Genomic DNA, 12,253 nt, shown 5'->3' with positions numbered 1-12,253 from the left:
TGATTTATGGGGTCGAGTATTTGTATGTTTTTCAGAGGTTTTTGACATAAACTTTGACCCCCGCCCTATTACGGATTTGTTTGGAGTCCTTCCAGAGGAGTCACCTCTAACCAAAGCTCAGTCGGATAACGTGGCCACTCTTTTGGCCAGATGCCATGGCTTATTTTACTTTATACTTACACTATTTTAACTCTGTTGACTTCTCCGTCTGCGGTGAGCACCTGGTTGCTGCGTTTTCTATGGCGTATTTTACTTAATTGTAAATTGGACTCTGGCCCTGCTTACACTGGGTTGGTGACTTGCTGGGCTGCCTTAAATTTAGTACGCATGGGAAACCTGAAAGTTTTTATGAGAATTGGTATTTATTTTTATCAGTCCTCCCTCAAACCTGGCCGAATACTGTTAGTTCCTTCTTTTTCTAAACTCTGTACTTTATAATGATGTTGTGGTGGTTATGTAAAGTGAATATGTATATTATTTGAACTATTTTATTATAATTTTTTATATAATTTTGTGTTTTTATTTTGCATTTGTCCCTAACGCTATGGTGTTTTGTCTCATGTTAAAATATGTTGTATGTACTGTCTGTGTGGTTGTATGATATAAAACATTTAGGAAAAATCTGAATAAAATGTATTTTCAATAAAATAAAATAAACATTCCAACAACAATAACAATGTATAGTCCTATAGTTGCTTCTTTGGGGCTTGTTTTCCTGTTTTGCCACTTGTGTCTCTTGCAAAATCTGGCAACACTGGACTAGCTGAATCTCCTACAATGGGGAGATTAGTACTCAGAGCTCTGTTTCATGACCAATACCTTGTAGATATCCATCAGTGCTACAGCATATCAGCTCACTACTCTGCCCTGGGTTCCTATCACGCTAGACAGGCCTGCAGGAGGCTAAGCTAATTTTGCACCTAGATGTTACTGACTGAATTAAACCAATTATTTTGCCTTACTGAGGGTTTTGCCCCCTAGCCTTCCTAATAATAATGATGAATGAGGTTATTATTAATTCTCTGTGTGTGTGTGTGTGTGTGTGTGTGTGTGTGTGTGTGCGTGCGTGCGTGCGTGCGTGCGTGCGTGCATGTGCATAAGAGCTGCCCTTGACCTCATTAAATCTGTCTGAGGCTAATTGCCTCATTTGGCCCAGGTTGCTGAATATCTCTTCTCTTTAACTCAACAAAATATGGCATTTTCTCTTAACTAAACAACAGATGTATTCTCGACTCACTGTGTCATGGCTGTGTGTGTGTGTGTGTGTGTGTGTGTGTGTGTGTGTGTGTGTGTGTGTGTGTGTGTGTGTGTGTGTGCGTGCGTGCGTGCGTGCGTGCGTGCGTGCGTGCGTGCGTGCGTGCGTGCGTGCGTGCGTGCGTGCGTGTGCGCGTGAGTGTTCGTGCATGTGTGTGTGCCTGTACCTAAATGCTTACTTAATGATCCTATGAGGATCCCAAGGGGAGCTTCTTCTTCTGGATAATTCTGTTATGGGCCCATATGGCTGCACATTCCAAAATCATGGTTTTTGACTTATTTATAACCGTTATCAGATGCCATGCTGTTGATTTGACATTATGCATGGTAGCCTATGGATATAGGAGAGTGAAAAAGAGAATCCTCTTTCTGGCACAAAATGCAGTTGTTGCTACATTTTAATTAAACTGGAAATAAATGTGCATTCCTAATTCATTCATTACAGTCACACAATGTCAGGTATCACCCATTGCAGGATGCTATACTACTGGTAGTGGTAGCACAACAGCATCATGTGTAGTCTATGCTCTGGATGTGTTGCAGTTCTACCTCTGAGCAGTAGGGGGAGCTAAGAGACAGAGGGGCAACAGGCAGTGATTAGAACAGAAACTGATTTTAATTTGATTAGGAACAGCCTATTTAGTAAAAAGGATCAATACTTAATGGTAGTTTGATTTATTTTGAGTTGTTACACAAATAGATGTAATAGATAAAATGTGGAAATAATTATGTAAAAACAGACACAGTTGTGATTGAAAGGGACTCAACCCTCTTCATTTCCACTTTATTTGTCATCCAATGGCCACAAAGATATGTACCATACAAAACCAACTTCCAACATGGAACTCCATTGGACTGCGATTATCTTAGTACACACATTCAATAACAAAATTAAATACCATTCATTTTATAAAATAAACTGGGTAGAAGTAAAGGAGACAATAAATTGATATTAAGACATGCAGTGACAATATAAAAAATAGACATTTTTTTCCTTTTTCTGTACAAACATACATAGACACATATAAATATAGAGTAAAAAAGACTGTATTTTTAAAATACAAAGGTCAATTGTACAATCACATTGCCTATAACAAAACGGGAAACATTACCACAATATCCAATTGATCTCGCTTTTTCCACAGACACTGCACAGTATTATTGTACATGGTAAATGCAAAAGAAAAAGCACACGGCTGTCACTGACAGTCGAGTCAGTGTCCTCCCACAACCACAACCACCCACCCCAGCTCCCACCAGTACTCCCAAGAGTCAGTTCACACACCACTGTAAACATTACAAATGAAGAACTATCAAGTTTTGTTGGTGCACTGTTTGTTTTTTGTTTTCTATATTTGAAGTCTTATAGTCATTCTAGCAACTTTTTATAGAGAGATTTTAATAGCAAACTGAGGACTGGCATCCTCCTCCAGTGGAAACTTTGATGCCTTTCTAAGTCGCCTCGGTCAGAACTTCAGCACCGAACTTCACTTTGTGGTCCCAAGTCCTTGGCACCTTTTCACACAGCACAGAGTGACAAGAGGACATTCAGTAAAGAAAGGGATACAAGCTTTACAGTGAAACAGTGGAGCAGTCATCGTGGAGTTCACAGAGTTACATGAACAACGTGAAGTTCAAAGAGGTTCATGTACGTATACGTGAGCACAAAGAACGAACACTGTGAGATGTCACACTCCCTAGGAGCAGCTTTCTCCATCTGTCTTTCAATGTCGCTCTCTAATGCTCTCTCTCTCTCTCTCTCTTTAGCTTTGCCTGACGTCCTGCAGCAGTTTGTTGATCTCATTGACCAGCTCACTGGCGTCCATGCCAACCTCGTGGGCGTGGCGGACTTCGTTGCGCTTGGCTCCCGGGTGGCCTTGATGGAAGACGCCGTCAAACTCGTCCTCCTCGTAGTTCTCGGGGATCTCCTCCATGGCTGGCAGCCATTTCAGGTGTGGCGGCTGTCCATTGGCGGATGGGGTGGCGGGGGAAGAGGATGAGACGACGTGACTCGCCCCCACGGATCCGTTTCCTGGGTTTAGATAATGGGTGTTGGCTGCCCAGGCGGCCACTCCGGGTGGGTAGGCGGGGCCTTTCCCGCCCGGCAACAGCCCCTTCCTGTTGTCTTGGGGAACAGTGTTGTTGGCGTGGTTACTAGAAACGCTGCTCCCGCAACCGCTTCCTCGTTCGTGGGCGGACGAGGACACGGGTGCGTTCGTTTCGCTGCACTCAGCGTAGGAGTCCGTGTTGGGCGGGAGGAGCCGCTGGAAGACGCTGTTCATCTCTGTGAGGAGGGAGCCAGCCCCTCCCCCTGACACACACGCATCATTTCCTACTCCGGCAGAGACTCCTCCCTCCTCACTTCCGGGCTCCTTCCCGAAGGTCGAAAAACTCTTGCGGCGCTCCGAGTCCAGGGAGTCCTGGTCGTCCTCTAGCGGGGGCTGCTGGGAAGATTCCTCCCCTGGTATGTACATGTTGTTGCGATAGTCTGAGGATGAGGCAGGGGAGGCAAGGGGGGGCATCCAGCACTGGTCAGAGTGGCCCAGGACGCGACACTCATCCGTGCACAGTCTCATTGCTAAGGCAGAAGAGAAACAGAGACATTTGTATTTAGAGTAAGATACTGGTCTAATTATTCAACAAGATCAAAACCAGAACAGATGTGCCCTTTGCCTAAAGTGGCTTTATTGCGATGGTTAAGAAAATAGCAGTTGGTTTTAATAACATGACATGCAGACAGAGAGAGACTTTGTATAGATAGTGTACAGTTCAACAGTTCAAATCTATGTTTATACTCTAGATCAGACAGAGCACGGTCTCATAGTGAGATTGACTCACTAGGATGCAGCTGTCATATTTCTAAGAGCATCATGTATATTGTAAAGGAAATCACATACAGCAGACCTGGATCAAACCAAAAATGCAGATTAGTCTTTATTTTTGTTCTAATCTGTTTGATCAGATGTTAACTGCACAAAAAAAGCTTATTGTTTTCTTCTACTCATTATATCATCCTACGCACCATACCTGGCCACTTTGTTTCTAGGCAAGATAGTTCAACCTTAATGTAAAGAGCAAACACTCTTTACCACTGTTCTTCTGGGAATGTTAAATTTGGCAGACCACCTTAATTGGTGATGAGACCAACAGAAGTAAAATGGGAGTATGAATCGTATTTTGGCTGACTTTCTGTCACCCGACACATCTTAAGAGTATAGCCAGTTGAGGCCTGAATTTGTTTGTGTGGTTTCGTTATCATATCTGGCATGAATAACAGCAGATATTTGGCAATCTAAATAGAGACTTCTAAGCAAATTAATGCTATTGAGGAGTAACTGGGATAATCCTCCCTCATGGCCCATTATTCTTTTCCATGCCCCTCTTCCCTATTTCCAGAGAGAGCAGTAGATGGAGTTTGGAAGGGAGGAGGGGAATAACAGCAATAAGTCTTTCACTCATTCCATCTCTAATAGAGGAAATGAAAGGATTGAGAGGGACAGTGATACAGAAAGACTGACAGACGGATGGACATTTGATCGCTGCCGCCACTCCCATTTATTTCCATCTCAATAAAGGGGATGGAATATAATAAGAAAATAAAACTAAAAAGATGAGAGAGAAGAGAGAGTGTCTATCTGTTGGTGTGTGCATGTGTGTGTGCGTGCATGCATGAGTGCGTGCGTGTGTGCATGTGAGAGGGAGAGGAAGTGACAGAGAGAGACACAGACACACAGAGAGGGAGAGAGGGGGGAGGGAGAGAGAGAGAGAGAAAGAGAGAGAGAGAAAGAGAGGACACTGTGGAGCTTGCTAGAGAGGAAGGCTTTTTTGGGCAGAGAGAAAGAGAGAGAGAGAGAGAGAGAGAGAGAGAGAGAGAGAGAGAGAGAGAGAGAGAGAGAGGAGAGAGAGAGAGAGAGAGAGAGAGAGAGAGAGAGAGAGAGAGAGAATAACATCATTCTAAAAGCAATTACTGTGAATTTTCCTCAGTTCAGACATGAAAGCACACCACTGTCACTCACTGGGGGAGGAAGGAAAAAAAACAGAAGGAAAGAAAAAGAAGGAAAAGGGGAAAAAAACAGAGTGACAGGCAAGTCATCTCTGCTCCAGGGAGGATTTTACAGACATGACTCTATTTTACAGGCAGATAGCGTACCCACACATGCATGCACTCTCTCATACACACGCATGCACGCACACACACACACACACACACACACACACACACACACACACACACACACACACACACACACACACACACACACACACACACACACACACTTGCACAAATAGACAAGACACACAGTAACCTCTCTCAGTGTGATAACGAGTGAGGAAATGAGGGCTGTGTGGAAGAATGGAGGAGCACAATGGCCATTGTGTTGGAGACAGGGCCAATGGAGTGGCTGAATAGGCAGGTGTAGAGAGGAATAATGGGGTGGGAGGTGACGCTGTCCAGGGTACTGAAGCCTAGGTACTGGGATATGCATGCACTGGGGCTTTAAGAAAGCTGCAACACGGCTGCTCTCTGCTAACTGGGTGTGGTCTGCTGTGGGGCTGTGGTTGAGTGGCATTTAACTCAATTTTAGTCACAATGCAAGCACAAACTGCAACTCATTTGCTAATGATAGTGCATTAAGTGTCAATTATATCTCAATAGATTGTATTTGACAACCATCCCATGCCAAGAAGAATGCCAAGACTTTTCCTGAATTGAAAATAGATGCGTTTTTAAGTATGAATAAAAAAAAGACCTGATACTGTGGTATAGAATAGTACAGTTGCTAGAAACTCGACACAATGATGCAACCTTGCTTATAAAGTGTAAGAAAAGCTACAAGGCCTGTATTTCTAATCTGGGGTTAACCTGGGGTGCATTAGTGTCTTCGTTAGACTGTGTGTCCCATGTGCACAGAGCTCGCTGTGGCAGAACTTGAGGTGGAAGCACAGAGTGGGTTGGGTTTGTGTGACTCAGGGTTTCTCAGCTGGATGGCAGGTCAAGGTGAGGGATAGTCAGAAGTGAGAATGTTTAACCCATTAAAAACCGGGGAGAGCATCTGTGTCATTTTCGATTTTAACCACTTTTTTTAACCACATTATTTTATACTTCGGCTATTCAAATATAGCAGACATACAAGCTCACAGCACGTCACTTCGTGACGCGCTGCAAGCTTGTACATCTGCTATTATTTTTAAATCGTGAACATTTGTGCAAATCTATATATTTTTTTTTTAGCGAACATTTTTCACTCAAATCTTTGCTTCTGGGGGGGGTCCCTGGAACTAAATATTTTGAGATGGGGGTAAAATACATATCATTTTGGGGGTCCTTGACATGAAACAAGTTTGAGCACCACTGATACAGCAACATACGTTTATCCCAAAACTTTAAGGATTTAGAAGACATCTGTAGTAATCGGCCTCAGGTCTTAATGGGTTAACTGCTTCCGTGTGCACAGCATTGTCATGATGCATGAGGTCCATCTGTCCCAGACGTCTCACCTGGGTGGAGTCGATGGTGCATTTCGAGGTGCAGCAGGTCAGAGAAGCCCTCCCCCAGCAGCAGCCTGTCCACGGGGGATTCCCGTCCCATGTCATAGTCACTGTCGCCCGCCTCGCTGTCCCCACGACCACTGTCCTTCAGGCTGAACTTGTCCATGTCTTGTAGTGCATACCTGGGAGGGACAGATTAAGAAGCAACATACAGAAATACTATTAATTTAAATCCCTCACCCAAAAAAAAGAAGGAAAACTGCTATGCACATATAAAGCATAAGACATTTCATGATTTCAAATATGAAAACGCATAAATCATTTTTATTTTGCCATGTCTTTGGCAAACTGAAAGCTCCCAACGAGATAAGATTCATGAAAATTGCAATGTGTCCTTAGAGGAGACTATAATAGGGCATGAATCCATCATGCACAACTTGAGACTGTTTCAAGTCAGTCTAGGCAGAACTGCACCCATAAATCCTACACGCAGGTAGACCCACAGCAATAAATCTATCACACGCAGCCACTAGGGGCATCGATAAATCTATCAAGCTGGATGCCTAGGGTATTTTATCAAGAGAATATTATGATGAAGGTGACAAAGATATGATTTATGTGATCCTCATCTCAAGAAGGCACATTCCTATGATGCACTGTCCAGTGATGCTATACATAGTGAAATCCTTTGTGTTACTTTGTCCATTTGGAACTCACTGAGAGTGTACACATTTAACCAAATTGACCCTTACATTTGTACACTCTCTTAGTTAAAGGTAGGGTAAGTGATATGTTTTTGGTTAAAACAAAAAGTGTTTTGTTAAAAGGTTAAAGCACTATATTCTGATACTACTTACTGCTATATAGAGTAAGTTCACTAACAGTTGTCTCCCCATCTCTCCACCTCTTTGATAAACAAAAAATACATTTTCAGGGGGTTCAAATTTTTAGCCAATCAGGAGTGAGTACCCATATACTGTTCCAGTTCCAATTTTGTCTTCTCATTTATTTGTGTCACCACTTCCATTTCACTTGTTTAATCTGTATCCTGTGCAAGTTCTCTCTCCTGATTGGATAAAATTGGTATCCTGAGCTGAAAATGCAATTTCTGTTTACTAAGGAGCTAAAGAGACAGGGAGACTCCTGTTACTGAACAAACACTCTATATCAAGGAGGACTATCAGAATATAGAGCTATTTCATACTTATTGTAATAAAGCAATACCTTTAAATGAACACAGAGGATTTAGCTGTGCATCAGATCAGCCAAAACAAAGAAGAAAAGTTGCGGATGACATTTAGACAAATGAGCCACATACTTCTGAACTGAGTGACATTGGCATGATAACAACTGGGAAATGGAAAAAGTACATTAACACACTGTCAAAACATGAGCTACGTATAATCCATCAGCCAACAGGTTGTTGGAAATAATGGGATACACAATGACACAAAAGTGATTTAAAAATGCAAATAAAAACCGTAGATTTTTTAATCTTCTTTTCTTTTTCTTTTCTTTTTCTTTGGGGGGGGCGGGGGGGGGGGATTACCTGTAGCTGCGGGAGTATTTGTTGCCACGGAAACTGGGTCTGGGCTGGTACTGGCCCTGATGGAGCATGGACAGAAGCTGTGAGACTTGCTATATCCAAAATAATAAAACAAACAAAGAAAAAAAATAAAGCAAAAAAAAAGGGAACAGAAGAGGGGGAATGAGTAACGGATGGAAAACAAAGGGGGGGAAAGGGGAGACAAGACAGAAGACAAAATAATGGATGAGTAAACACAAAATGGATGCTTGGTTGAGGCCACTGTAAATGGATGAGACAAAATGGATGACAATAAAACAAGGGGAGGGGGGGTGAGTCTAGATGAATATGGAGACATATGACTGGGGAGTGAGTCATGGTTATGATGTGACAGGATGTAAACAAGGTTATAAGACAAAGACACATCTATAATAAACAGTATTAATGAGCATCAGTTTGCACTACAGGGCTACATTGATTAAGTCACTGTCAGACATCGAGATGAGCACAGTTTGCACAAAACAGTGACAGCTGTGAGAAGCTGATGTGGTTGTGTGGTGTGTGTGTGTGTGTGTGTGTGTGTGTGTGTGTGTGTGTGTGTGTGTGTGTGTGTGTGTGTGTGTGTGTGTGTGTGTGTGTGTGAGTGTTGATGTGAGAGAAAGAGAGAGAGAGAGAGAGAGAGAGAGAGACACACACAGAGAGGGACAGAGTGACAGAGAGTGACAGACAATTAGTGTGTGTGTGTGTGTGTGTGTGTGTGTGTGTGTGTGTGTGTGTGTGTGTGTGTGTGTGTGTGTGTGTGTGTGTGTGTGTGTGTGTGTGTGTGTGTCTGTGTGTGTGTGTGTGTGTGTGTGTGCGTGTGCGTGTGCGTGCGTGCCTGTGGGTGCTCACCTCGACCGGTGGTGTGGCATGTGCCAGTTCCAGGGCGAAGCTTTCTGGGATATGATTGGACGAGATGGTCACCAGGCTGTTCAGGGACTGCCGACTGTGGTGACTCTGACGACTCCCCATTGGTGCCCGTTCCATGGGGGGCGTGGAGGAAGGTGAGCGGTGGTGTGCTCTGATGGGCAGGGTCCCATTCACCGTGGGCACCAGTGTGATGTCACCTTTGTGGATTTGACGTGATGGTTTCTTGGGGTGATGCTGGTGGGTGGACTCGGCCACCCGGCAATTGTACGAGTGCCTGGTGTCTTTCTTCTCCCGGTTACAGCGGGCAGCAAACACCACCATGATGACCAGCAGCATGGCACAGATGGCCCCCAGCGAGATGATGATGATCAGGGAGGCATCCAGAGAAGACTCCCCCGGGTCCATCACCTGGACGTGGTTTTCCATGTTCTCATAGAGGGTGATCTTCAGAACCGCCTTGGCGCTCAGGCTGTCGGTGCCCTGGTCTCGGACCACCACAGTGAGCTCCACGTGCTCACGGGGGAAGTTCTCCAGACTGGCGTTGGCGTGGATCTCACAGGTGCGTGGGTCAATGAGGAAGAAGCCCTCCTCGTTACCACCGCTGATGGAGCAGAATAGCTCTGCATTGACACCCGTGTCACGATCAGTCGCCCTGACCACTGTTACTAAGTGACCGGCTTCTGTGAACTTTGACACAGGCACATCTGCGGTGAAGTTCCATAGTTGGGGGACCACGATAGCTGGGGGGTTGTCATTCTCATCGAGGACATTGAGGACAACTGTGGTGTTGCTCAGCAACGGTGGCACCCCAGCATCTTTAGCTTGAACAACGAAGGAAATCCGGCTGACATCCTCGCGGTCGAATGTGCGTAAGGCATAGATTGCTCCATTAGAGGGGTCAATGGTGACATATGTGGAGATGGAGCTCCCGTGGATTGAGTTCTCCAAGATGGAGTAGCTCACTTGTCCATTGACATCCAGGTCTGGATCACTGGCCACTAGTGAGGTCAAATATGCCCCAGGGGCATTGTTCTCTGATTTGAATATCTCATAGCGGCCCTTCTCGAAGCGTGGAGGATTATCATTCTCATCCGTAACATGCACAGTGAAGTGTTTGACAGTGGAGAGACTGGGCGTTCCTCTGTCCTCTGCTACCACTGTCAGGCTGAACTCTGACCTCTTCTCCCGGTCCAGGGAAACGTTGGTCAAAATCATGTAGTTGTTTTCGTAGGACTTCTGCAGTTTGAAATACCCCTGGCCATGAAGTTTACACACCACCTCCCCATTCAACCCTGAGTCCACGTCTTCTATTCTCACCAAAGCCACAAACGTGTCGAGAGGAGAAGCCTCCGATATGTAGGCTGCGTCCTCCTTCCCCCCAGAAGACATGAGATTAATGCTAATGTCTGGTTTATTGTCATTTATGTCTACTAATTTGACCTGGATCTTGCAGTGCGCCGGCATGGAGTTGGGGCCCATGTCCTGTGCCTGCACGTCGATGTCATAAGAGGCGACGCTCTCATAGTCCATGCGTCTGACCAGGGTCAGGTGACCACTGTCGGGATTTATTCTGAACGTCTCCATTATTTTAGGGGACACGTGACTGCTGAAAGAGTAGACAATTTTGGCGTTGGTGCCGTCATCCGCGTCAGTTGCGTTCAAATCAATGAGCAATGTGCCAACAGGTGAATTTTCGGGTACATTAATTACATATGAGGGCTTGTCAAATATAGGGCTGTTGTCATTCGAGTCAGAAACACTGATTTTCAGGAGGGTAGAACCTGTCCTCGGGGGAACGCCCCTGTCAGACGCCGTGTATTTAAGTTCATACCCGGAGCGCACCTCGCGATCCAACTCCCTGAGCACCACCAGCTCCGCGTACTTGGCCCCGTCCGGCCTGGGCTGGATGTCGATCTTGAAGAAGCTGTTGGACTCCAGGGCGTACGTGTACAGAGAGTTCTCCCCGACGTCGGGGTCCGTGGCGCTGTCCAGGGGGATGCGCGCCCCCACCGCCGCGCTCTCGGAGATCTCGATGGGAATGACGGCGCGGGCGAACTGGGGCGAGTTGTCGTTGATGTCCAGCACCTCCACCTCGATGTGGAACAGCTGCAGGTGCTCCGTGGGGAGGGTGAGCACGTCGAATTGAATAGAGCAGTTGAGATTCTTCTCGCAGAGTTTCTCGCGGTCTATCTTGGTCCTGACGCTGATCTCTCCGTCCTGCTCGCGCACCGTCAGGAACGAGGAGCTCCCCCGCTGCATGGCTCTGAAGCGCAGCGACACCGTGCTGGGAAGTTTGGCCAACACGTCGGCGACGTCTTCTTTCAAACGGGCGATGACCGTGCCCACCTTCTGCTCCTCGAAGATCTGGTATTTCAACGTCTTGCCAGTAACGTGTTGCGTGGCCAGCGCCAAAAGAACAACAACTTTCCACATTCGGCTGAGAGAGGTTCGCTTCGTGTTGCTTCGTTCCATGGTGGAACCGTGACAGCCAAAGTCCATCCAAAAAAAAAAAAAAAACCAAAATGCAAAATCAGTTCAAATCCCGTTCAAACTTGTGAAATGTGCGCCTTCAATCTGCGCTCGCATTGCATTCTCTGCTGGAGCGAGGAAAAGGACTAAAAAAAAACAACACATTCGGTTGCTAAATACAGCCTCGAGCTTCACTCATTTGCATAAAAAAAGCCAACATTTGATTCCCTGTCCTCTTCGATCTGTTGCGCGCGTTCAGTGTGTGAGGGAGTATCAATTGAGCGTTGTTTAAATGCCGTGCGTCTTCCTTCCACTCCTAGATCCTATAGTTATGTGCGCGCCGTGCGCTCTGCTCTCTGTCGCTCTGCTTCTCTCCGTTTGAGGCGTCTCTGCACAGAGGCTCCCCGAAAATAGCCCGCCTATACAGCTGTATAATAACAGCCACAGCCCCCTTCCCTGCCTCTTCCCAGGAAAGACAGCCCTAAATCAGTGGTTCTCAACCTGTGGGTCGGGACCCCCAGGGGAGTCCCCACATGATTTTTGGGGGGAGGTCCCCAGATGACAGTAAAGAGACAATTTAAGGACTTTTAAGACATTTTTAATACC

At 45.7% G+C, this 12,253-nt stretch overlaps 1 protein-coding gene across 2 annotated transcripts; it reads right to left on the bottom strand.

Moving 5' to 3' along the window:
• Nucleotides 1-2,061: 2,061 nt before the first annotated feature.
• pcdh18a (protocadherin 18a) lies at nt 2,062-12,014 on the bottom strand. 2 transcript variants are annotated; one of them, XM_080450989.1, is made up of 4 exons: nt 9,161-12,014; nt 8,294-8,382; nt 6,754-6,926; nt 2,062-3,832 (listed from the first exon to the last, which is right to left on the bottom strand). In XM_080450989.1, the coding sequence occupies exons 1-4, from the start codon at nt 11,675-11,677 to the stop codon at nt 3,018-3,020; spliced, it is 3,594 nt and encodes a 1,197-aa protein (XP_080307115.1). In that variant the 5' UTR covers nt 11,678-12,014; the 3' UTR covers nt 2,062-3,017. The 2 variants fall into 2 exon arrangements, with proteins under 2 accessions (XP_080307115.1, XP_080307116.1); XM_080450990.1 differs by having other exon boundaries at nt 8,294-8,349.
• Nucleotides 12,015-12,253: the final 239 nt, after the last annotated feature.

This window comes from Gymnoscopelus braueri (genome assembly GCF_963280865.1).
Source record: "Gymnoscopelus braueri genome assembly, chromosome: 2".
Classification (NCBI taxonomy): domain Eukaryota; kingdom Metazoa; phylum Chordata; class Actinopteri; order Myctophiformes; family Myctophidae; genus Gymnoscopelus; species Gymnoscopelus braueri.
Note: the sequence above shows the minus strand (reverse complement) of the source record. Positions and strands in the feature narration are given on the sequence as shown.